Raw genomic sequence first — 27,631 nt, forward strand, 5'->3', positions numbered from 1 at the left:
GGGGCTGCGGTTGCGGTCCATTTGCCCGCGGCGGCGGCGACGGCGAAGCAGCAGGCGGTGGCTAGTGGGTGAGTGAGAAGCCGGCGTGTAGGTGGCCGTTTGGGCTTCGGTTGCGGGGATCGGGCAAGGGCGGCGGCGGAGGCTCTCCCCAGGGCTCGGCTCCGCGGGTCTTCTTTTTACCCCTTTCTCCCCTGACCGAAAGCGGGCATCGGGTTTTCCAGCCCGGCGACTAGTGGAGTTGCCTGCATCCGGGCCCCGGACTTTCCGGCAGCCGGGGCGCAGAGATAGGGGCATAGGGTTCCGTCTCCTTTTCTGCTTTCCCGCCCGCAGTCCCCGAGCTGGCTCATTCCCGAGGTCCTGGCGTGAGATCCGAAGAGATCGATCCGTCGGATCCCTGTGCCGCGGGCTCCAGGGGAAGGAGCCTCGGGCACCAAGAGGCCTGGCCCGGGGAAGGCCAGAGAGCTGGCGGCGCGCGGCTGCTCCGGACCGAGTCGGGGTCCGAGAGAGGAAGAAGCGGGATGGGGTGGGCTGGGATCAAACTACTGGCTTACAGAATTGTCTCGGTTTCGAGGTTGCTAAGGATTGCTGATGCCCTGGAATTTGATGCAGCAGTTCTAGACTGGGTTTTGCTCCCGTTCTGTGGTTCATGACCTGTTTACTTCTCTTCTCCGAGATTGCACAGACTTAAAGGAAGTGACCATTATGATTTGGGCATCACTTGACTCATGGCATCAGTTTCAGAAAGAAGTGCCGTGATTAACGCGTCTGCTTTGACCACACAGTGTCTGACTGGCCCTGGTGATCTCCACCAGGCTTCTGTATTCAGAAGACTGGGAGGTCATGCACTTGCCCCAGAGAGGTGGCCCTTTCCGAAACAATGGAGATTGTTAGGCTTTAGTGAAAACAGTCTGACTGTGGCCAATGGATAAATTCCGATTCAGACTATTCTCATCTTGTGATCCAAAGCAAAGGGGGTCAATCCATCTGTTATTTTAATTGGTACAAAGAGCTTGGAAAATACTGTTATATCTTACTGATGATCTTAGACGTTGGAAAACTTTTAACACGATTCGAACGTCACAGAAGCAGGAATGTAATGTATGGGAAATTAATAGCCTGGAGTCAGAATACTTGAAATACAATGGTGTTATGTGACACAGATAGTATTGCTGGCACCTTGTCAGTCTAGGAAAGCCCTGAATCGGTTGGAAATTAACATCATGATGAATGTACTCTATGAAACAAAAACAAGAGAAGTAGGTGATGGATTGTGCACTAGGCCAGCAGGGGACAATTACATAGGAGCTAAAGGGTTTTTTCCCCCCACCTGATAAAGTTAATAAAATAGTGTCATTTTTTTGTTTTTTGTTTTGTTTTGTTTTGTTTTTTCTGGCTCTGTTAGCAATCCAAATTAATTTTCAGAGAAAGAAAAAACCAAAGACTCCTATTTTTCAAGACTGCCCTTGGGCTCTGTTTTAATTAAGTAATTCTAGGGAGTAGTGGGTTAGCCTGCCTATTTGAGAAACTGGAGCTGTGAGAGATGGTCAGATAGGGCTATGGTGAACTACACCTCTGAGTCTTGGAAAGTGTTGCAAAGTCTTTTTTATCTGGCATTACAGGGAGTTTAGTGTCAATAAAATCTGTCCGGGCAGGTCCTATTTTGGAAGTAGGGCTATTTTATTAGGATCCTGCTTCTCTTAGGGCTGTGTGTGTGTGTGTGTGTGTGTGCGTGCGTGCGCGCGCGTTCCGTCACTCAGTTGTGTCTGACACTGTGACCCATGGACTATATAGCCCGCCAGGCTCCTCTCTCCATGGAATTTACCAGACTAGAATACTGGAGTGGGTTGCCATTTCTCCCTGCAGGGAGTCTTTCCAACCCAGGGATTGAACCCAAGTCTCTTGAGTCTCCTGCATTGCCAGACAGATTGTTTAGCACCTCACCATCTGGGAAGCCCTCTCTTAGGATTGTGAAGTCACTCAGTCATGTCCGACTCTTTGTGACCCCGTGGACTGTAGACTACTAGGCTCTTCCATCCATGGTATTTTCCTGGCAAGGGTATTGGAGTGGGTTGCCATTTCCTTCTCCAGGGCATCTTCCCGCCCCAGGGATTGAACCCAGGTCTCCCGCATTGCAGGCAGATGCTTTACAGTCTGAATGACCAAGGAAGCCCCCTCTTTTAGGATTGGGAGGTAATAAACAGAAAGCATGGTTATGAGAAATGTGGGTCTAATGATGGTTGAGTTCTTATTTACAACAGCTGCTGCTCCTGCTGCTAAGTCGCTTCAGTCGTGTCCAACTCTGTGCGACCCCATAGACGGCAGCCCACCAGGCTCCTCTGTCCCTGGGATTCTCCAGGCAAGAACACTGGAGTGGGTTGCCATTTCCTTCTCCAATGCATGAAATTGAAAAGTAAAAGTGAAGTCGCTCAGTCGTGTCTGACTCTTCGCAACCCCATAGACTGCAGCCTACCAGGCTCCTCTGCCCATGGGATTTTCCAGGCAAGAGTACTGGAGTGGGGTGCCGAAGGGCCAACCAACTTTCTAAATATCAATCAGAGAAGAGATGACTGATTTTTAGCAGAGGTTTAAAAAAAGCAAAACTTTAAAACTTCCCCTGTGCTAACAGTTGTAACGTGTGGTAATTAATCTTTATGTCTGCATGTGTTGGGTTATTTTCAGCAAGTATATTGGGTACACCCTCATGAACCCTGTTCTTTGTTTACAGGAGTGTGGCAAGCCACTGTGTCACCCAATTTGGATCCTGGCTTACCTCAAAACTCTTGTTTCATAACTGTCTGGTGTAGCCAGCACTACATGTAAAAAGATATATTGATGAAAGACTCTTGATTTCGAGCCATTTCTGTATATATGGATTTTCTTTGCCAAAGATGATGACTTTAACTGTTAGTACATTCATTTTACGGCTCTCTTAACTATACTTCTCTGTGACTTTAATTTCTGAAGTTATTTCTTCTAGTAGGATTTAAAGTTAAACAATTCAACATAATCTTCATCCTTTATTTTCTTTCTGATGATACTAGCAGTAAAATTGAACATAGTTGCTGCTGCTGCTGCTGCTGCCAAGTCGCGTCAGTCTGACTCTGTGCGACCCCATAGACGGCAGCCCACCAGGCTCCCCCATCCCTGGGATTCTCCAGGCAAGAACACTGGAGTGGGTTGCCGTTTCCTTCTCCAATGCATGAAAGTGAAAAGTGAAAGGGAAGTCGCTCAATCGTGTCCGACTCTTAGCGACCCCATGGACTGTAGCCCACCAGGCTCCTCCGTCCATGGGATTTTCCAGGCAAGAGTACTGGAGTAGGTTGCCGTTGCCTTCTCCGTTGAACATAGTTAGTAGCCTATAATAGAACAGTTTTCACAATTAGGTAAAAGGTTGTGCTATAATCTAACCAGATTTTGTTCCAGGGCTCAATTCCACTTAAGAAGTGTCTTTTATTTTCAATACAATGCTGAAATGTTTGAGTGGCAATATTACCTTTATGATTATTCACCTTTTTTATCCAAAAAGAAAGAACAAAAGAATATGTTACAGTATACTGATATGGGTATGTGTTTACTTAATGCATCTCCTTGGCCTCTAAAGTTTGCTGTTATTAATTATCTTAGCATCATTACATTTTCTATTCATATTATATTCCTGTATTCTGTCATTGTAAAGTATTTAACTTGTATCTGTAACAATGGATTTTTTTTTTTTTCCAACTGAGTCATGTGGGCTGCAGGATCTTAGTTCGCTGACCAGGGATTGAACCCACACTCCCTGCATTGGGAGCGTGGTATCCTAACCCCTGAACCACCAGGGAAGTCCCAACAGTGGATATTTTAAGCAAGCTATACAACTTATACTTAGTGTAGTCTCTAAAGTCTATTAAATTGAGACAGCACATTTAAAACTGTGAATATTTCCTAAATGAATTTCTAAAATAAAAAATACACAAGAACCGTCTTTGTGTTAAACCATTTCTGCACATACTTACAGTAAGGCATTTTGCCAAACGCTGTATATCCATTCTTGACATCATGATAAAAGTGCTCATACAACACTCTAAAATTAGAGTATTTTATTTTTTGCTTTTCCTTAGTCTCTGAGCTCTCCTGACAAGGTGTAGATAAAGTTCTTTATTTTAAGTAAAATGGTTTACTTTGACATGAATTTAGTTATAGATCAAATGTTATTTCTAAAGCAATCATACAGGCAAAGATAGATGTATCATAGCTCACCTATTAACTACTATCCTTTACCATTATAATGAATAGATTCCACAATTTTAGACTTGCCTAAATGAAATTGTCACTGAATACGCATAGGTATTCAATTTTAGTATTAGGCAGGAATGATTCATTTTGCATTCATACCTCATTGAATGTGGTATGAGTGGATTCATTGGTAGATTCATGTGGTAGAGTGATTCATTGGAATGGGTTTAGATGTAAAAATGGCACCCCACTCCAGTACTCTTGCCAGGAGAACCCCATGGACGGAGGAGCCTGGTAGGCTACAGTCCATGGGGTCACAAGGAGTTGGACAAGACTGAGCAACATCACTTTCACTTTTCACTTTTCACTTTCATGCATTGGAGAAGGCAATGGCACCCCACTCCAGTACTCTTGCCTGGAAAATCCCATGGACGGAGGAGCCTGGTGGGCTGCAGTCCCTGGGGTCGCAAAGAGTGGGACACGACTGAGCGACTTCACTTTCACTTTTCACTTTCATGCATTGGAGAAGGCAATGGCACCCCACTCCAATGTTCTTGCCTGGAAAATCCCAGGGACAGGGGAGCCTGGTGGGCTGCCGTCTGTGGAGTTGCACAGAGTCAGACATGACTGAAGTGACTTGGCGGCAGCAGCAAGATGTCAAAGAGACCTGGATTCTAGTTCGGCTCAGTGACCTTGGGCAGTTCACTCTTCTCTGTTTCCCAGTAGATTGAAAGGGCCTATCCAACCATTTAGTCCTCTACATGTTTTAAATAATTAAAGCTTTTTTATTTCAGCCATTTAGTATAGAAGCTTCTTTGTAATGATAAAATGCCATACTGCTTTCTTGAACAGCATATTAAATATATTTCCTATTTCTTAAATAGCATATTAAATATACTTAACCTCATTTTAAACACCTGTATTTGGCTTTAATACCCTTGATGCCCAAAGAATATGTTGAGAATAATCGTGTGCATCATGTTGCCTCATTTTCTCATATGGTTCCAGATTGTTGTGGTCTTATAATCTTTTGTCTTTCTTTTCTCTCCCCCCTCCCACCCCCCACTTCTTAGCAGCTTTTAAGGCTTTCTACTGCCAGGTATGGACTGCCGTAACAAAGTACCACAAACTGGGTGATGTAAAAATGTATCCTGTCTCAATTCTGAAAGCTAGAAGCCCAAAATAAGTGGTTGGCAGAGGCATGCTCCTCTAAATACTCCAGGAAAGACTCTCTCTTTGCCTCTGTTTAGCTTCTGGTAGTTACCAGCACACATACCTTGGCTTGGAGCCACATCACTCCAGTTTATCTTCATCTTCTCATGGCCCTGTTTCTGTCTGCTTGTCTCCAAAGCTTTCTCTCCTTGTCAGGACATCAGCCATTGTATTAGAACCATCCTGATCCAATATCACCTCATCCTAACTTGATTATACTTATTTCTAAATAAGATCACAGGGGGTTAGGACTTGAACATCTATTTGGGGTGGGGAAGGACACAGTTCAGCCCATAGCAGGGGCCATGGTCTCTAGGTGAGCCCTCCCTTTCCCAATTGGCTTCTCTTTAATTCCTATGGTTCAGGAACCAAATAGCCAATCATATTAGAATTGCAAATAGTCTGGCTATTTAGAAACAGTGAGGTTTAGTATATAATAGTTATAGTATTTATATAATATTTATATAAATACTATAATATTTATTAAAAAATAGGCATGCTTTCACATCTTTTTGACTGGAGAGGAGAAAACCACATATGTCTAAATCATTTAAGAATTTTTTATTTTTACACCTTAGAGTGCACATTTTTGTTTGTTTGTTTTTAATTTTTATTGAAGTATAGTTGATTTACAGTGTTGTGTTTCTGTTGTACAGCACATGCATATATCCACTCTTCACGTTATTTTCCCAGATAGGTCATTGCAGAGTATTGAGAAGAGTTTCCCGTGTTATACAGCAGGTCCTTATTAGTTATCCATTTTAAACAGAGTAGTGTATATATATCAGTGGGCTTCCCAGGTGGCTCAATGTTAAAGAATCTGCCTACCAACGCAGGAGATGTGAGTTTGATCCCTGGGTTGGGAAGATCCCCTGGAGGAGGAAATGGCAACCCGCTCCAGTATTCTTCCCTGGAGAATCCCATGGACAGAGGAGCCTGGTGGGCTGCAGTCCATGGGATCACAAAGAGACGGACATGACTGAGTATGTGCACGCATGTAGATATCAATACCAACAATTGCGTTTTTGATGGATGACTTAAAAATCACTGAACTTGATCACTGGTTTTGTATGTCATTGTCCAGATATCCCTGGAGCTTTCAGATAATGTGACAGTTGGGATGCAGTGATGTCGACCCTCTGTCCACCACCATCTCCAGCTGTTGCCAAGACAGAGATTGCTTTAAGTGGTGAATCCCCTTTATTAGCAGCGACCTTCGCTTACTGGGACAATATTCTTGGTCCCAGAGTAAGGCACATCTGGGCTCCAAAGACAGAACAGTTACTTCTCAGCGACGGAGAAATAACTTTTCTTGCCAACCATACCCTCAACGGAGAAATCCTTCGAAATGCAGAGAGTGGGGCAATAGACGTGAAGTTCTTTGTCTTATCTGAGAAAGGAGTAATTATTGTTTCATTAATCTTCGACGGAAACTGGAATGGGGATAGAAGCACCTATGGACTATCGATTATACTTCCCCAGACAGAGCTGAGCTTCTACCTCCCACTTCACAGAGTGTGTGTGGATAGATTAACTCACATTATCCGGAAAGGGAGGATATGGATGCATAAGGTGAGTGGGTTTGGAACTTATTAAGCATGCTAACCTAGCCACTGACAGTTTACCTTCCACTACATTTATATCTGGCTTCCCAGGTGGCTCAGTGGTAAGAATCCGCCTGCCAATGCAAGAGACTGGATTCAATCCTGGTTGGGGAGGATCTCCTGGAGAAGGAAATGGCAACCCACTCCAGTATTCCTGGCAGATTCCATGTTCAGAGGAGCCTCTCAGGCTACAGTCCATGAGGTCACAAAGAATCAGACACAGCTGAGTGGGCACGCACACACACTTATATCTAATTTTTAGAAATTATGTACAGTTAACTTCAAACAGGAGCTATTATCTGCTTCTACCATATTAGGTACAAATCAATCTAGGCTGGTATTTGTGGTCTTTTAACCCTGGAAGGTAGGAGATGATAGCTCCACATTGTAAACAGAAAACCAAAGCTTAGAGAAATTAAGAAACATAAGCTTCAGAGTCTGGATTTGTCTTGGAAGTATTTGACTCTGAAAGCTTATTTTTGCATTGCATGACCCTGTCTTTCACTTACTGTGTATAGTATAAGCAGCTTAGGACAATGTTTCATAAGCCTTTGCCCGTATAACCTTTGGCCCCTTTAAGTTTTTTGCCAAGTTCGCAAATTTTTAAAATGAAGAAGTTGGACCAAATGGTATTCAGAAAATATTCCTTTCGATTTTGTAACTTGAGCTAGAGGAAATTATTGTTATCACCTAAATCCTATAGTTTAATAAATAGTGATATTTATATTTCCATATACTGTAATTCTGGCACATGAGAAGAACAGATTTCATTCTTTCTGCTTAGTTTCATAGTAACATGGAAATCCACTAAAGCATTACTGATTTTTGTAAGGCTTTTGCCAGATAGTAGGGGAAAGTAGTATCTTTTAAAAGAGTTTTTTTTTTAAAGTATGTTTGCAGGCGTACCTCCTTAATGCTCACGTTTATAAAAATCATTTAAAATCTAGCTCGGTATTTCCTAGATTCATCTTGATCTTATCCAGTTTGAAAAGTACAAATCATTAGTTTCTTTTGTGAAACTTTGCAGGTGTTAGTTACACTGACTGTTTTTCTGTCAAATTATATTTTTAACTGCCAACAAAAAGGGTGTTATTTTATTTCATATTGTCTATGAGAGCATGGATTTGTTGGGTGCTTCCCACCCACCCCTCTTTTTTGGACCCTAAAGTGGAAAGTATTTTCCCATAAACTAAATTACCCAGGAAGATGTCTGCCGTTTAACTGTATTGTGGAAAATAAACAAGTATCTAAAGGTTGTGGTTTATTAATTTTAATGAATTTTCTCTTGCTCAGGAGAGGCAAGAAAATGTCCAGAAAATCGTCTTGGAAGGCACAGAGAGAATGGAAGATCAGGTAAGGCGCAGATTTCTCATCCCCGGACACGGCCAGACCCACCACTAAGGGCTGCGTAAAGCTAAGGGGCGCTTCTGTTAAACTGCCCTGCTGGCTCAGATGGCAAAGAGTCTGCCTGCAATGCAGGAGACCCAGGTTCAATCCCTGGGTTGAGAGGATTCCCTGCAGACATTATTAGTTTGACAGAGCGAGCCTGAACGCAAACAGAACCTTCATGGAGATAAATGGAATAAACTGGATGAAAACTTCCATATCTTAGACCTGAAGAGTTAAATGAACGATAATAAGAACTGAATCTACAAATTAATATTTTGCTACCTTTTTTCCATTTGCATAGGATAAGTTTTAGACAAGTTGCACATAGTAAAAATTTTAAGTGCTGTATATTATTTTTTTTAAGGTATTGCTTCTTAAGCATTTCTACAGAAGTAGTTGTAGCAGGAGAGTGAGTACCCCTAACATATCTGGGAGTACACACACAGATCTAGACATGATATTTCTTTGAAGTCTCATTTGTAGCTTTAAAACTCTCGCAATTTTTTTTTATTGGAGGATAATTGATTTACAGTCTTGTAGCAGTCTCTGCCGAACAACAACATGAATCAGGCAAAAGTTTATATATATGTATGTATATATATCCTATCCCCACCCCAATGCACCCTTCTAGGTCGTCACAGAGCACCAGGGTAGGCTCCCCGTGTTACGCAGCAGCTTCCCACTACTTACCTATTTTACACACGATAGTGTATGTCTATGTCAATGCTCCTTTCTCAATTTAAACCTCATGCCGTTTACATTTTATTCCGTGATATATCTATTTGTTTTAATATTACAGTTTGCCACTAGTATTCCTTACCTTCTTACCATCCTGGCTTCTCGTGGTATCAAGTCTCCAAGAAAACATGCCATGTTTATCCCATGGCTTTGAACATCCTTAGGGAGCAGGCACCAGGGTTTGAGAAGCATGATTGCAAGGGTATGGCTTCCCTCATGGAAACTCATTACAAAGCCTTTTTTACAACCCAGGGCAGAGATGTTCTGAAGGGAGATCCCCCCACAGAGAAACCGTTCTCTGCTTTTACTCTCATCGCCTCTGGGCCTCTGGCCACCCTCATTGCTCCTCTGGAAACTCCAGTGTAAACAAGCCTTCTCTCTGGTTCTCTTTGGGATGCCTGAGACAAACAGTATTTTAAACAATCGCTTTTTCTAGAAATTTGTCAGGATATAGGAACATAAGGCAAATACAAAATGCTATAAAATGATCTTTACAAAATTTATATGTTTGTACTTTTGTAAATAATATTTACAAAAGTCAGAAGGAAGCATATACGGAGAAAGGTCTAAGACTTAACAAGAAAATATTTCCCTTTACTCACAGAAGCCCGGCTTTCCTTGCTAGGCAGTAAGAAGTGTGCCCAGGACTTTCACCAACCTCTAGATGTACCTTCTAGTTATGGAGGAACTAGTAGAGTTATGTCAACATAATGAAATTTAGAACCCAGTAAAATTCTACGTTTTCTGGGGGTTTTTCAAACCAGAAGTCTGTGCTTATAAAGTTAACAGCTATTAACGTTACAGTTTATTTCTCTTTTAAGCTCTCTTCTTAAAAATGTTATCCTCCCCTTTCTGTGTCAGGAGGAAATTATACTTGGGCTTCCCTGGTGGCTCAGACAGTAAAGAATCCACCTGCAGTGTGGGAAAACTGAGTTCGATCCCTGGGTTGGGAAGATCCCCTGGAGGAGGGCATGACAACCCACTCCAGTATTCTTGCCTAAAGAATCCCCATGGACAGAGGAGCCTGGCAGGCTACAGTCCATGGGGTCACAAAGAGTGGGACACGACTGAGTGACTAAGCACACACATACTTGAATAAACAGGAGGTTTTTAAAGGGGAACCGCTTTCCTGCTGAGAAATTCAAGACATTTTAGAGCCTCTTCTGTGGTCAGCCATCTAGTATTTGTTGTTGTTAAGCTTCAGTGAGGATCTCCATTTGCTTATGATGATAAATGTCTGAGATGCTGTGTATAAATAGTATATATGCCTACACCATGGGGTCGAAAACAGTCGGACACGACTGAGCGACTGGACTGAACTGAAAGGGAAGGTGTGTGTTTAGTTGCTCAGTCATGTCCCACTCTTTGTGACCCCATGGACTGTAGCCTGCCAGGCTCCTCTGTCCATGGGGATTCTCCAGGCACGAGAGTGGGTTGCCTTGCCCTCCTGCAGGAGATCTTCCCAACCCAGGGATCAAACCCAGGTCTCCCGCATTGCAGGCGAGTTTTTTACCGTCTGAGCCACAAGGGAAGCCCAAGAAGACTCGAGTGGGTAGCCTGTCCCTTCTCCAGGGCATAATCCCAACCCAGGAATTGAACCGGGGTCTCCTGCATTGCAGGTGGATTCTCTACCAGCTCAACTACCAAGGGAGCCCCAAAGGGACGGTATTCTCCCGTAATTATCCTTTCTGAAAAGGAGTTGCCTGATAATTGAGTTCTTGCAAATCCCACATCATGTGGTTGCAGTGACTTTATTTTGAGCAATAAGTACTGTTTGACGATGATATATAGTCTAAAACAAGTTGAATCATGCTAGTTTTAGTTGCTTGTAGCTGTCATATGGTAAAATTGTTTTACAAGGAAGCAAATTTAACACAACTTCAATCATTAGTCTTTGAATTCCATGTATTGATAGTTGTAATTATAAACTGACATTTAAAAAATTAAAAAGCAAAAACAGTGAAGGTTTTGTATTCATAGGTTACTACAGGATCAAATTTTTTTTTAATAATAAAACATCCTGAGAGATACAAGGGGGCCTATGCCTTAGGATACCATTTCCAGAGGCAGCATCACATTTAAATTCTAAAGCAACTTAACATGATATGGGGCTCTGAAAACTAAGTTAAGTCACTGAAGAAAAGGACTGGTCCTAGGAATGCAGAGTTTCTACTTCAAATATGCATGTAAGGAGTTTGAGTTCAGTTCAGTTGCTCAGTCATGTCTGACTCTTTGCGACCCCACGGACTGCAGCATGCCATCCAGCACTAACTCCCAGAGCTTGCTCAAACTCATGTCCATCGAGTCGGTGATGCCATCCAACCATCTCATCCTCTGTCGTCCCCTTTTCCTCCTGCCTTCAATCTTTCCCAGCATGAGGATCTTTTCCAGTGAGTCATCTCTTCATATCAGTTGGCCAAAGTATTGGAGTTTCAGCTTCAACATCAGTCCTTCCAATGAATATTCAGGACTGATTTCCTTTAGGATGGGCTGGTTGGATCTCCTTGCAGTCCAAGGAGCTCTCAAGAGTCTTCTCCAACACCACAGGTCAAAAGCATCAGTTCTTTGACACTCAGCTTTCTTTATAGTCTAACTCTCACCTCCGTACATGACTACTGGAAAAACCATAGCTTTGACTAGACCAACCTTTGTGTGCAAAGTGATGTCTCTGCTTTTTAATATGTTGTTAGGTTGGTCATAACTTTTCTTCCAAGGAGCAAGCATCTTTTAATTTCATGGCTGCAGTCACCATCTGCAGTGATTTGGAAGCCCAAGAAAATAAAGTCTGTCACTATTTCCATTGTTTCCCCATCTGTTTACCATGAAGTGATGGGACCGGATGCCATGATCTTAGTTTTCTGAATGTTGAGTTTTAAGCCAACTTTTTCACTCTCTTTCACTTTCATCAAGAGGTTCTTTAGTTCTTCTTCGCTTTCTGCCATAAGGATGGTGTTATTTCTGTATCTGAAGTTATTGATATTTCTCCCGGCAGTCTTGATTCAAGCTTGTGCTTCATCCAGCCCGTCATTTTGCATGATGTACTCTGCATATAAGTTAAATAAGCAGGGTGACAATATACAGTCTTGATGTACTCCTTTCCTGAGTTGGAACCAGTCTGCTGTTCCATGTACAGTTCTAACTGTTGCTTCTTGACCCACATACAAATTTCTCAGGAGGCAGGTCAGGTGGTCTGATATTCCTGTCTCTTTGAGACTTACCACAGTTTGTTGTGATCCACACAGTCAGAGGCTTTGGCATGGTCAGTGAAGCAGAAGTAGATATTTTTCTGGAACTCTCTTGCTTTTTCTATGATCCAGTGGATGGTGGCCATTTGATCTCTGGTTCCTCTGCCTTTTCTAAATCCAGCTTGAACATCTGGCAGTTCACGGTTCATGTACTGTTGAAGCCTGGCTTGGAGAATGTTGTGAGCATTGCTTTGCTAGCATGTGAGATGCGTAATTGTGCAATAGTTTGAACATTGTTTGGCATTGCATTTCTTTGGGATTGGAATGAAAACTGACCTTTTCTAGTCCTGTGGCCACTGCTGAGTTTTCCAAAGTTGCTCGCATATCGAGTGCAGCACTCACAGCATCATCTTTTAGGAGTTGAAATAGCTCAACTGGAACTCCATCACCATGGGAAAGACTAGATACCTCTTCAAGAAAATTAGAGATACCAAGGGAATATTTCATGCAAAGATGGCCACAATAAACAGAACAGTATGGCAAGAATACACAGAAGAACTAAAAAGATCTTCAACATGAAGATCTTTTTTGTACAGTTTGCCTCTTCTTAATATCTTCTGCTTCTATTAGGTCCATACTGTTCTGTTTATTGTGGCCATCTTTGCATGAAATGTTCCCTTGGTATCTCTAATTTTCTTGAAGAGGTATCTAGTCTTTCCCATTCTCTTGTTGTCCTCTATTTCTTTGCATTGATCACTTAGGAAAGTCTTCTTATCTCTCCTTGCTATTCCTTGGAATGCTGCATTCAAATGGGTATATCTTTCCTTTTCTCCGTTGCCTTTTGCTTCTCTTCTTATCTCAGCTATTTGTAAGGCCTCGTCAGACAACCATTTTGCCTTTTTGCATTTCTTTTTCTTGAGGATGGTCTTGATCACTGCCTCCCTGTACAGTGTCACGAACCTCCATCCATAGTTCTTCAGACACTCTGTCTATCAGATCTAATCTCTTGAATCTATTTGTTATTTCCACTGTATAATCGTAAGGGATTTGATTTAGGTCATATCTGAATAGTCTAGTGGTTTTCCCTACTTTCTTCAATTTAATGTAAGGAGTTTAAATATTGGAGAAGGCAATGGCACCCCACTCCAGTACTCTTGCCTGGAAAATCCCATGGATGGAGGAGCTGGCGGGCTGCAGTCCATGAGGTCACTAAGAATCGGACACGACTGAGCGACTTCACTTTGACTTTTCACTTTCATGCATTGGAGAAGGAAATGGTAACCCACTCCAGTATTCTTGCCTGGAGAATCCCAGGGATGGCGGAGCCTGGTGGGCTGCCTTCTATGGGGTCGCACAGAGTCGGACACGACTGAAACGACTTAGCAGCAGTAGCAGCAGCAGTTTAAATATAATCATTTCCTGAAATGTGAATGAGGGGATAAGTTTTGTTCTTAGATTGATCTTAATACGTGATTTTAAAAACATATTTAGCTAAAAATTGATAGACATATGACAGTTTCATCTGCCTCTTTAAAAGTCTGTGATTTCAGCATGGGCCACACATGTTGGGGAGTCACAGTGGCCATGAATGCATGCAGGAGCCACCCATACTTGAGGCGCTTCACACATGCGGTGTTCTCTATTGAGTTTTCAACTTCCTTCTATAAACTGCAGATTTTAAAACTACATTTTTGAAATGTAAGCAGTCGTAGTATTACCTTGAAAGAACACTAAAGGAAACTTGTCGTCTTTGTTGATTCTTAAAAATACATGCTACGACTTTGATTTGGGTAGATTATACCTTATTATGAATATAGAGATTGAGTATTGACTCAAGCTTTACTACTGAGTTTTCTACTGAGAATTTTAAAGCCTTTTTACGCTTGTCTTTCCCCATTTTTAATATAAAATGCATCGATGACCTTTGATTATTTCTCACAATAAAATTGCAGAGGAGATTCTTTCTAAATTTGGTGTGGTGATTTAATTATTGTGTGTAAATGATAAACCAATGATTCCATTCTGACTAAAGAAAATCATTCCTGGCCCACGTTGCAGGCAGATGTTTTACCATCTGAGCCACCAAGGAAGCCCAATAATGTAATAGTTATATCTTAATAACCCTTATTTAAGGAAGTTGTGTTTTAAATCTCTAATTACATGCTACAGTATGAATCAGTGCCCTTCAAATTTACCAGCCATCTAGAAATCATGTTAAAACGCAGATTCTGATTCAATAGATCTGAGGTGAGACCTGAGATATGATATTTCTTTTTTTCTTTAATTTTTTCAGCTTTATTGAGACGTAATTCATGTATAACATTGTATAAAAGTTTAAGGCATATAATGTGCTGATCTGACATACCTGTTTATTGTGAAATGATTACTATGATTCAATTAGTTCATACCTTCATAAAAAAAAAAAAAGAATGAAAAGGAGTTTTAAATAGCATATAAATCTTATAGAAATAGAAAGGTTTCGGAGTAGACACTGTTTGAGGCTGTGTTTGAATGTGTGCGCTCAGTTGCTCAGTTGTATCCGACTCTTTGCGACCCCATGGACTGTAGCCCACCAGGCTCCTCTGTCCATGGAGTTTTCCAGGCAGGAATACTGGAAGGGGTTGTTATTTCCTCCTCCAGTGTTTGAATAAATTATCAAGTATTTATGTGTTAAAGGGTGTTATTCTTTGCTTTCAGTTTTTGATTTGTTATCGCCAACTTCATCCTATAGTTTGTGATTTTCTTCACCTCATTTTACTTTTTTATGCAGGGTCAGAGTATTATTCCAATGCTTACTGGAGAAGTCATTCCTGTAATGGAACTGCTTTCATCTATGAAATCGCACAGTGTTCCAGAAGAAATAGATGTAAGTTCTCAGTTGTCATCTTAAATCGGAGCAATGGTACCGTTTATTAATTCCCCTAAGTTATATTACTACTACATATATTAGTAATGTTCTAATTTTAGTAGTACAAATTTTTATCATACATATCATTCATATGAATTATGAGCCACTTTAACAAACACATTTAAAATTCTGAATTTAATGACCAAGCAGAGACCTTTTGGTTAGTAATAGCAGTTATGATAAATTTAGTTAAATTCTCCACTCGTGTATTTCCTAGAAGTATAATTTAAGACCTTAGAGAGTCAATCAGTGTTCAGTGCAGTACTTCTTGTAACAAAGCAGTGTACAGATCACTAGCTCTAGTGGACGTTCCCCTATCTTCACTAGTGTGATTTCCTTAATCACCCATTTGTTGAGGACATTAGGAATTGCACACTATAGATGTGAAGAGAAATCTTCAGGTAACTAATTTAGCAGCTTCCTGACTTTGTAATTAAGATTTGTTTCCTGATTGTGACAGCTCAGAAAAGGAAGTAGCTCTTGTAAAAATGGTTACTTAACCTGTCTCCCCAGCTTTCACATCACTTGTTCTGCAAGTTTATATTGGTGACACAGATTGTTTTATGGGGATTTGTGATGCTCAGAAATGAGGGCATTGTGTCTCATTGAACCTAGACTTCAGAAAACTTATGTATTAAAATTGTTATTTCAGCGTTTTCTTAACAGCCAGAATATTCTTTTTTTCCTTTTGGTGCATTTTAGATAGCTGACACAGTTCTCAATGATGATGATATTGGTGACAGTTGCCATGAAGGCTTTCTTCTCAAGTAAGAATTTTGTTTCTTTTCATAAAAGCTGGATGAAGCAGATGCAGATTTTATGCTCACCTGTGACAAGATTGGGAAGGAAGAAAATAATAAGAGAATGCCTAACTAGATTATTCTAGGGTCAGCAATGCATGATTGAATTATTGCTTAGCTTTGTGTTGCTTCTTTACTTGTTATTTACCTATGATACATTTGATGTGACTCTTCTTAATATTTAAAGAAGCTGAGTTTCCCATAGTGTTTAGATAAGAATTCTTAGAGCCTTGTCTGGTTCTGGTTTCTTGTTTTTCTTCTCATGAAAGCTGAAACAAAGAACCCTTTCTAATTAAGTTGTGTTATAGATGGACGCATTTAGGCCTAGGAAAGACAATTTTCGTATTTGTACTGATGCTTTCCTTGTTACAGTAGATTTTAGAACGTGGGCTCTAAAATCAGGCTTCTTGGCTCACTGCTGTGTGACCCTGAGCAAGCTGCAGGAGCTCTCCATGCCTGCATTTCCTCATCTGTAAGATGGGATAATATTACCTACTTCATAGGAGTGTTGTAAGATTCAGTGAGATGAATCGTATTAGGCATTTAAAACAGTGCATGGCACATATGGGCACATAATAATAGCAAATAGCTAACATTGTCTGTTTATTTATTCTAAGAAAAATGATAATAACAATGGCCAGTGTTTATTGAGTGCCTGCATATTAGTCCCCTAAGAGCTCTGCCTGCATTTATAAGCTCATCTTCTACTTGAGTGTTTCTTTACAATTATAGATTATCATGAAATTTTGTTTTAAAAAATGAGGAATGAAAGGATAAAGTACTTGCTTTTATGTCTACAAGTCTTCTCCTTTAGGTTCCTGATGGGGTCTTAAAGATATGTGTTTAACCTCAAAGCCTTACATGGCTTGAATCAGAAGCTCTTTAGTCCGGATTCTGCTCAGTGTCAACCATTCATGAGGTTATTTTTAGCCCCATTTGACTTTAAACAAACCACTTTAACCTCTTTGTACCTCAATTTCTTCCACTGTAAAACTGTGATATTTTACTAACTGCATTGTTTTAAGGTTCAGATAGAATCTGTGAAAGTCAAGTGGTGGAAAATGCAGAGTACTATAGAAATAAAAGATGGCATTATGATCAGAACTTTGATGTTCATCATTTAAAGCTATTCAGAGTTTTTTGAAGTTCACTTGCCTTTTTTTTTTAGTTTGTGAAATTATTTTACAGTCAACATTTTTTTAATCTTTCTTTTTCAATTCGCAGCGCTATCAGCTCACACCTGCAAACTTGTGGCTGCTCTGTTGTAGTAGGTAGCAGTGCAGAGAAAGTAAATAAGGTAATTTATTTTGTAATCCAGCAAATCTGATTTTTTAATGCTGCTAACATATGTGGATTGTAATTTAAAGGTTAGGTTGCAGTCAAGATGATCTTATAATTTTAGGAGGCAGTGTAATCTGACCAAATTACTGGGACACCCTATGGCAAAAATAAGTTTAAACTATCTGAAATGGAAGTTATTTATCAATTTCATCATGATAATTTATAAATACTAGTCTCAGTATTGTATAAATGGTTTTGAGAATATTTTAAAATCAGATGTTTTTAAAAATACTTGTCTTCTATTTCCTGATGTTATCGTTAATGTATATGAAGATGGCCATGTTCTTTTGGAAATGGAATCTCATCATTCATCGTGATTTCATTACCTTGCTTTTCCCTCTAAATCTTTTCCTTTTAGGAACCTATTGCTACCAAGTGGTCATTGGAGGTTGTATGGCAACATTTGTGACCACCTCCTTTAGTGCTGTATGAGTTAAAAAAGAATTCATGAACCTTTCCAAGCATTAGGTAGTAAACTAAGGGATTTTGTACTTTTCTTCACTGATCACTAATTAGAAAGAGATAAGTATATGTATCTTATCAATTTAAGCAAACCTAATTTTTCAGGTTTTACACAAGAAGTATGTTAGGAATGATTATTTGCTTGACAAATAATTTCATTATTTTTTTTCTGTGATAAGCTTCCCTGTAGACTTACCCAACCCTTGATTTACCAAGATTATATTTCTGGTATAACCATTTATGACAGATTAACTTACCTGTTATTATATCTAGTGGCTTATTATTATTTCTGCTGCCCCAAAAGGTAGCTTTCAGTTCATGCCCTGCAGAGCTTTCAGATTCCTTAGGACCTTCCCAGTTGCTTCTTGGGGAGAAAAAGCCTCAATGGTTGGGATTCTGTATTTTGCAAACATTTTTCTTATCTACCATCCTCTTTTAGCTTAATAGCTTCTCTTTTATCTTTTTAATTTGAGGAAAAAAAGGTTGCCACCATTAATTTAAAAACCACTATTTTAATATAAAAATTCTGAATATAACCTGAATTCTGAGATAGTTACATGGCTTTTTATTTTTTCCTAATAGATCTATCACCAAATCTTGTCAGAATGATAGGTTTCTAAACTCTAACTTTTAAATAGAAGATATAATTCTGCCTAATTTAACTGCATTTAGTTTTATCATCCAAATTATTGCTGGGTGGATATATAATCAGTAATTATATTAGGTCATTATTTCCTCATATAAGATTAGGAATAAGGTTTCCATGGTAAAATAAGTTTGAGAAAGTCTGCTTATTGTATCAGTCACCTAGAGAGTCATAGTGTGTATTCAAATGGTAATGGTTTTGTGATACCATACAGTTAACTTTACTAACATTTTCCAAGCTTATTTGGCCACAGAATACTTAGGTTAAGCAACAGCTGTTATATCCCACAGACTATTCCAGGTTACTGAGAAATACTTATTTTTCAGAATAGGTTTTATTGAAAGTAACACCTGAAATTTCTATTCAGGTCTCTTTCCTAAGCAAACTGGCCTTTTTATCCATATTTTAATGCTAAAATATTTTCATTTTACAGATAGTAAGAACATTATGCCTTTTTCTGACTCCAGCAGAGAGAAAATGCTCCAGATTGTGTGAAGCAGAATCATCATTTAAATATGAGTCAGGGCTCTTTGTACAAGGCCTACTAAAGGTACAGTTTCCATTTATCACAAGTGACACAAACTTTTTTAAAATCATCTTTGAGATTCTTTATAAATATATGTTGAACATTAGCATTTAACGTGTCTCGTGTTTGTATGGTAAGGAGCTTGACTTCCTTTTCACAGGTCTGAGGATGGAGTGAATATCTTATAAATTTATAGTTTGTATCAGGAAAACATCACAGAATAGCTTTCTTGGTGTTTCTGTTTGGTTTCCCACACCTATCTGGTCTCAGGATTTTTTTTTTTTTTTTTGATATGTGCTTGAATCAGTGTACACAACTAAAATGGGACTATTTCTTATTTACTGAACAGATTTGAATTCTTGTTACCATTTTATGTTTTATGTACCACATTCATTTACTGAAAAGGAAATGTTAAGCTGCTTCCTATCTTGAAAAATTGTATAGGATTTGACCAGCTTCTATTTATCAGTGTGTATGTATATATAAGAAAAAATTTATTTTATACTTTTTCTTTATTTACTTGAGTCTGCTTTTCAAGGAGCAAAACAGATAAATATAAATTAACAATTATTTTCATTAATTATGGGGAATCCTTATTCACTTTATTGAATTTATTATTGATGTTTTGATTATCATCAGAGATATGAAGAAGTAGATTTCCTAATGATTGTCTGAGTCTCTCAGAGTGATTGCTTTCTTGAGGATGTAGGCATAGTAAAATGAAAGAAAAAAATACTAAAAATTGTTGCAAGTAAAAATTATATTCAGCTTTTACATTTTCAATAATATGCTTGCTCTGAGCTCAGAATAATATTGTTTAAATACAGAAACTACTTGAGAAACTCATTTTTTATTTGATATGTACAGATCTGAAAATTAGAACTTCTCCTATCAAAGGCATAATGAGGTACTTAGTACTTTCATTTCCTCAGCATCATCTCACTTAATGTATAATTTTATCCCTTAAAGGAACCTATACCAAATGCATAGCAGAGAATTTGAAACTATAATTTAATGAAAACATGTTTCTTAAGAATTTTCCATGCAAGTTTAAATTGTATAGCCTTTTAGCGCATACTTTGATATTATAACAGTAGGTACTTGTTATATGGCAACTGACTTCCCAACTGACTGTACCTGGAAAGAAGTATACTTACTATAAAAATGCATATTCAACTGATACTTAACAGAACATGTGAATAACCAAGAATATAAAAACTCACTTGTAATCTCATAATCCATTGACTAGCCCCTATTAATATTTGGCATATATCTTTCTGGTCTTTTTCTTCCTCTGTAATTTTTTCATATCTTTCCCTTCCCCCAGCCCAGAAAATTAGATTATACTCTTCATGTTTTAAGCTCCTTTTTTCATAATATATTATGAACATCTTTCAGTATCAACACATAAACATTGGCAACTTAATTTTTAGCAGCTAAACAATAAATGACTTTCATTTCTTTAAATGAATAAATATGTATTTCTCTTTTTGGACGCTCAGAGTGTTTCTGGTGTTTTACTGTTTAATCCAGTGCTGTAGCACACACGCCACTCAAACGTGACACACAACCATGATTCATTTTCTGGGATAAATTTCTAGAGCTGAGTTTGCTAAGTTAAAGCCAATTTTTTAAATTAAAAGATAATCTTCATATCTTTCAGTGTAAAAGACGGTTTTCTTTTCATTCTGACAGGATTCAACTGGAAGCTTTGTGCTTCCCTTCCGGCAAGTCATGTACGCGCCCTACCCCACCACACACATAGATGTGGACGTCAATACCGTCAAGCAGATGCCACCCTGTCACGAACACATTTATAATCAGCGTAGATACATGCGATCAGAGCTGGCAGCGTTCTGGCGAGCCACTTCAGAAGAAGACGTAGCTCAGGATACCTTCATCTACACAGATGAAAGCTTTACCCCGGACTTGTACGTCGTGCCCTGCTTTCTGATGTTGTCATTAAGCAGCATTAGAAAACTGTCTTTTATGAGTAGAAACAAACAATTCAGTGTTTAAAAGGGAAGACATATTAATTATGCTAGAAGAAATCTGTGGTGAATCAAGCATTGTTTTTCTTAAATGTCTATTTTTTTTAGTATGATTGTGTTTGCCATAAGATTAGTCCTTAAAAATAAGTACTTAAGTACTTAATTAACAGATATACATTGAGCCCCTAGTTACAAGGTGCTAAGGTTTGTTGTTGTTCAGTGGCCAAGTCGTGTCCGACTCTTTGCCACCCCATGGACTGCAGCACGCCAGGCCTCCCCTGTCCTTCACCATCTCCTGGAGTTCACCCAAGTTCATGTCCATTGAATCAGTGATGTTAAGGTTAATAGTGGCCAACCAGACAGCCCCAGACCCAGGTCCTTCCATTGCTTATAGACTAGTGTGTAAAGGTCATTAAGAAGCTTATTTATTAACTAAACCAAAGAGGGAATGGTATCTTTTTTTTTCCCTTGACATATAAATATAAAATACAGCAAAACTGTGAAAGTACAGTAATAGAGCATCCTTTTATATTCTCTTGTGTTGTGTTCATTTCTTACCATAAGGTATGATCGGTAAATTAACAGAAAAAGTAATGATAATAAAATGTTGAATGTGGACCCAATTAAGAAAAAAAAAGAAATCTGAACTGTAAAACACTTAGTGTTCTGAAATCAGGAAAATAAATTGTCATATACTCTCATGGTTCTCTGTACCCGGCATATAGAATGTGCTCAGTAAATGTTGACTAGTAAATAATCCAGGTTTTAGTGGATAAGGCAGCAGTAAAATTGGAGCAAGCAACCCTATCCTGTGTCTTACAGAAAAATTTTGAGCTGAGGCAACAGACTTGTGAAGCGCCACTAGTCAGACAGCAGGTGTTGCCCACAAGCATAGCAAAGGAACACCATGTCCCAGGAATCCCCAGTCTCATGTGTCTCTAGGTACGGAAAGATGGCTTCATTAAGAACCAGCTTTTCCTGGCTGTCCATTGTTTCTGGTTTTTTGGTAGGTTGCTGGAGAGCTCTTTGAGGGGAATTTAGTGAACTTTATCTAAAGTTCTGGAATTTTTTTTTAGAGGAGATACATGTATGGTTTTAATATGTCTTACTCATTTTTAGCCAGTTATGTTGGCTTCGCTGATTTGACAAACTGTGATGAGCCACCTATTCTTGTTTTCCTGATCATAACAAATAATGTCATGAACTTTTAAAATTTGTTTTCAGCTGTTAAGTAAATTTCCTAAACATAACATTATCCAAAGATAATATTTTCAGACTCTAGATTGACGTATTATTAACTTTTATGTTTTATGGACATATTTTACTTTTTAGTTTAAGCAATATTACTTATTTTTAAGATATTTTTAATTTTAACTCTTAAAAATAATTCCACTCACTACCTAAACATGAAAAATCAGTCACTGAAAATACTGTTTTTATGACACTTTGCTTCATCTAATTCCCTTTTGACCAAGACAATCAAATTATAAAGCAGACATGTTCAGAACACTAGACTTAAATAGCTAACTTCTCTCTCCAAAGCCAGAAAGTGGGTGCTGGCAGTTCCCACTGGCCACCAGTTGAACAGCCAGTAATTGTGAAATGCTGATTTTTTTTTCCCGTTTTCTGAGTTTCCTTCTTCTGTAGTTGGGAACACCCATTCCCTAAAACTAGGAAGTTTTAGGTACTTTGCTATTTACATCTGCACACACATCTCTTTCCTTGGTACTTCGATCAGGTATATGATGATCCCGACTATTTTCTTTCTTTTTAGTTAAAAATTGTTTACCTTAGTAAATGTTATGTTACCCCCTGACTTGAGTATAGCCTAGTATCCCAGTAAATTCCTTAGGGAAGTAGAAGGCAAGGAGAGGGAAGGAAGAAGAGAAAGACCAAAAGGGGTTGAGACCTGGAAAATAGACAGTCTTTTTAAAGTGCCTATAATATCTTACGGAGAAGGCAATGGCACCCCACTCCAGTACTCTTGCCTGGAAAATCCCATGGACGGAGGAGCCTGGTAGGCTACAGTCCATGGGGTCTCGAAGAGTTGGACACGACTGAGCGACTTCACTTTCACTTTTCACTTTCATGCATTGGAGAAGGAAATGGCAACCCACTCGTGTTCTTGCCTGGAGAATCCCAGGGACAGGGGAGCCTGGTGGGCTGCCGTCTCTGGGGTCACACAGAGTCGGACACAACTGAAGCGACTTAGCAGCATAATATCTTAAGTTGTATGGTAGATGAACATTATCTCAAGTGTGAATTAGAACTTAATTTTGACTCTGCTCATTGCCGATGTAGCTAACGTTTTCTTAGGTAGCTGATTCATGTTACTCACCAGAGGATGGACTTGTGGATGCAAACCCAGTGGGCAAGACATTGGAGATAATCATCTGTGTGTGTTCCTTATTCCCACTTGAATGTTTCCTAACATTCATCCTCTTACTTTTTTTTTCTTCCAAAACTGCTTATTAGGAGTTATTAGTACATGAAGTTAACCTTTTATTTTGTTTGGGTTTTTGATAGTAGTGGCGTATATTTATGTTTGTTGCTGTTTTATGTTTTTGCGATGACAGGAATTGGTAGTTGCATTTACCAACTGCCTAAGGCTCTCAATATTCTTTATAAGGTGAAGTATTAAAATACATTGATAGATACGTACATACCTTTCCTGGGACTGCTTATACTATTAAAAAGAAAATAATCACATTGTGGCCTGACAGACTCCAGTAATAGATAAATGTATACTTGAGTTAAAATGAGTGTATTAATCTATTTTATTGTATTTCCAAATCTATTTATTGTATTTTATTGTATTTATTTATGTAATTCTTATAAATATGTTTATAATCCCATTTCGAATAATTTAGTTTGGCTGGCATGAGAGGTTGTGGAAAACAGCTTTGTATAAGCCATGTCAACATTTGGTCTGTTTTCTTCGTAGGAATATTTTTCAAGATGTCTTACATAGAGACACTCTTGTGAAAGCCTTCCTGGATCAGGTAAGTATTAAACCTGAGATTGTCAGAGTGAATGATATGACATGTGTTCTGTTCCAGTATATCCCACAATGCCTGTAGAATTAGCTCCTTTTGTAGTTTTATCTCTGGTTTTTCTAAAGTGTCAAAATTATTTTTCTGCTGAATTATTTGTGGAAAGTAGTTTGTATGTTAACAATTGAAGATGCAGCATCCCCCAGTTCAAATAATAACTTCTAAGCACTAATTTATAACCCAAGGATGTTTTCTTTTAGTGAAGGGAAGTTTTGTACAAATGTTGTATATTTGCCTTAATTAAGCAAAAAATGTCTTTAAGACTTACTTAGATGATAGCATCCTTACTGTCTCATATCTTTGTAAAAGATCAGATTTTAAAGAAAATTTTAGATTATATGGGTCTTATTTCTTAAAATAGAGGGACTTTGTTATGATATCACTCTAGGGATCAGGCCAGGAAACAGTTGTCATAGATGTAGCTTTGAAATAATATAATCCTGAGGTTAACTAGAAATTTTGGATCCAGGTCTGTGTGATCTGTGACATGTTGCAAAGTTCAGGGATAATTCAAAGTCATGTAATTCCATGCTTCCCAAGCAGAAATAAAATTGTTCTACCACTACCCATGCACCCCCCACCCCTCAAAATAGAAAAATATGAATATCTCAAAACCATAGTGAAAGCACAGTTCAACCTCTAAGAGCTCCAGTTTTATTTGAAGATGTGGGCAGAGCTAAGTAACACAACCAGAAGTAACCTATATCATGATTTTTAATAACAAAATAAATATGACTGTAGTCTAAGGTAGAAGGACAATTTTGAGTCCATTCTTAAAAGAGGAAGCAGAACTGTCAGGCCATTCCAGTATGTCCATCCCCTCCTGTCCACCAGGATGTATCCATCTATGGAGACCATTAGGGAGAGCTGCTCAAACGTGGGTTACCTGCCAGGCACTGTCAGCAGAAACATGCTGTGGATAAGCAGAACGGGAGCAAATTATTTATGAGCATGCTTCATTTTCCTGCAGGTCTTTCATTTGAAACCCGGTCTGTCTCTCAGGAGTACTTTCCTTGCGCAGTTTCTGCTCGTCCTTCACAGAAAAGCCTTGACGCTAATAAAATATATAGAAGATGATACGTAAGTCAGACTCCTCCATGGAAGAAAAACCTTCATTAATTGCTTTCATTTTGAACCCTTTGGACCTCTTCTATCTTATAATTTCTCTTGTATCATTATTTGTAGGCAGAAGGGGAAAAAGCCCTTTAAATCGCTTCGGAACCTGAAGATAGACCTTGATTTAACAGCAGAGGGCGATCTTAACATAATAATGGCTCTGGCTGAGAAAATTAAGCCAGGCCTCCACTCCTTTATCTTTGGAAGACCTTTCTATACCAGTGTCCAAGAACGAGATGTTCTAATGACGTTTTAAATGTGTAACCTGTTAAGAATGTTTCGTCACAATCATAATTGCTGCTAACGTAGGTTGGTGATGTTGGGAAAGGAGACTCCCTCCAGTCATGCTCTAGAGCCCTACTTAGCAACGGCAGTTAGTTAGTTACACTACAGTTGTCACAAAAAGTTTGTAAGGGGATGTCACGTGCAGGGTTACAATAAATGCACCTTTTACTGGATGTGCTGTCTTCGGAGACAGACTTATTATGTTTACAATTATAATAAATAGTATTGCTGTCTTTTAAAGATGTAGGATATAAACTTGACCACAACTGCTGTTTTTTGAAACTTACATGGTTTACAAGTATCAAAGTGATATCTGAGTTAGCTTTCACAGGCATAAGACTAGTTGACTTTCCATCTCTTGATGTTCCTTGGTATGTGGGGTTACTGAACTACTTTTACAATCAGCTACAAACCAGAGCATTTAGATTCTTTCAGCTCCACAGAAGGAAGGTAGCTTGAACATAGATTGAGTTTTAGAAAGAAAATATTGATCAAGCATACGTGTTGTTGAAATCAGTTATAAGATCCTACTTTGCAGACATACTCCTCAGGATTCAGTCTGGGTAGAAACGTCAGGCACTGTGTATAGTCCTGATGATGGTGAATCACAGTCAGGGTGTTTTTTTTCTGTTTGTTTGTTGAGCTCTGTCACAGAAAATACAGAGAATTGGATTTTAATGTTTCCATAGTTATTGCCAACTTTTCCAGTTACTTTTCATTATTTTTGAGCCAAACTGAAATGTGTACCTCCTGTGCCTTTTTTTTTCCCCTTGGAAAATGTAATCACTTGGAAGAAGTTCAGATTTCCCTAGTCACTCATTTTTATCTTGTTTTCCTCCTGTATAGTCTTGCTCTGATTTAGTAATCATTATAACTCAGATTATTAAATGGAATAGAAAAATACTCACTAGTAAGATTTCTTTTCAAGAACGAGAATAATATCGTCTTCCTTACATTTCTGCCCGTGTTCTTGGAGTTGTTGCCATGTCTCTTTGCCTTCATCATACAAGGACTAGCAGGAGAAACTTTACTGACCTGCTGTTTTACTAGGTGCTACTTTGGCAGAACTAAGTGGTCAATTTCTTTTGTTTCCTTCCTGTGTTTGGACCATTGTGCTAGCTACAATATACCCAATTAACCTAATTCTGTGCTAAAACAGCATTGACAAGACAATATACACAATCATAAAATACATTTTTATTTAAACTGTGAAAGTAACATAAAAGGGAAAGATATGTATAAGAAAGGGAGAAAAGTGGTAGAGCCCCTCCACCCTTGCCCACCGAATTTAACCAGAACCAACATAGGTCCTACCAGCCTTTCACATCACTAATAGGAAAAGTGCAGACATCTTGATTTTTAGACACACACTCAACCAGATGAGGGATGCTATGGCTCAGTCATGAAACAGTGTACAGATACCACCTTATTGAACCCCGTATTCAGTGCTATTTACTTGCTAGATTATTTAAGTGCTAATTATTTTCTTTTGCTCATTTATTGTACTATTGTTTGGGATGCAAGTTGTACAGTGAAATAAGTTATTAAAGCATGTGTGCACATTGTTATATGTCTTTGCTCCTAGATGGAGAATTTTGAATAAAATGTGGGAAATTTTGTCTCTTTCAGTTATTTGCTCAGAAAAGCAGTGCTATATGGAATGACTGATTGGCTTCCTTCTTAGCTGACAATCATCATGTATCTAAACAACTTTTATTTTACTGATACTCTCTTTTGAAAGAAAATATATTTAAAGGTTCTATATGATGCTGGAATCATATGTGGTCGTTTTTTTTGTTCATTTGTTCGGTTGGTTTTGTCTATTAACTCCCAAGATCGCATTCTGATTTTTTAACTTATATACTAAAATAGCAGATATAAGATAATGATTGGGCAAATTCTTTTTTCTTAGTTACTATTATAATAATACAACCTAAGCTGAAGTTATTCCTTCCAGGTTGCCAGTATAGGTATACAATGTGAAAGTGTAAGAAATCTAAACCCTTCAATCTAGAAAACAAATGACATTTTTACTCCGAGGAAAAAAATTCATTCATAAATATAACAGTTGAGTTGAAAGGTTTCTCTAGAAGAAGACTGATCATTACATTGCTAAATTCTCAAAGAGGAAACCTGAACTTCATTTAATGCTGAAAATTA

At 38.7% G+C, this 27,631-nt stretch overlaps 1 protein-coding gene across 1 annotated transcript; it reads left to right on the plus strand.

Moving 5' to 3' along the window:
* On the plus strand, window positions 1-27,246 carry C9orf72 (C9orf72-SMCR8 complex subunit). The gene is made up of 11 exons (XM_061425106.1): window positions 1-68; window positions 6,512-6,999; window positions 8,325-8,384; window positions 15,114-15,209; window positions 15,954-16,018; window positions 17,276-17,348; window positions 18,934-19,050; window positions 20,722-20,957; window positions 23,962-24,019; window positions 25,041-25,150; window positions 25,256-27,246. The coding sequence occupies exons 2-11, from the start codon at window positions 6,556-6,558 to the stop codon at window positions 25,440-25,442; spliced, it is 1,446 nt and encodes a 481-aa protein (XP_061281090.1). The 5' UTR covers window positions 1-68; window positions 6,512-6,555; the 3' UTR covers window positions 25,443-27,246.
* Window positions 27,247-27,631: the final 385 nt, after the last annotated feature.

The sequence above is a fragment of the Bos javanicus genome, chromosome 8 (assembly GCF_032452875.1).
Source record: "Bos javanicus breed banteng chromosome 8, ARS-OSU_banteng_1.0, whole genome shotgun sequence".
Taxonomy (NCBI): domain Eukaryota; kingdom Metazoa; phylum Chordata; class Mammalia; order Artiodactyla; family Bovidae; genus Bos; species Bos javanicus.

Bases quoted from the DNA above. Each gene is read 5' to 3' on its own strand.
- C9orf72 (XM_061425106.1), top strand. From the start codon at position 6,556: ATGTCGACCCTCTGTCCACCACCATCTCCAGCTGTTGCCAAGACAGAG. The intron at 20,958-23,961 runs GTACGTCGTGCC...TTTTCTTCGTAG, and splicing joins GAAAGCTTTACCCCGGACTT to GAATATTTTTCAAGATGTCT. The intron at 24,020-25,040 runs GTAAGTATTAAA...ATTTTCCTGCAG, and splicing joins TGAAAGCCTTCCTGGATCAG to GTCTTTCATTTGAAACCCGG.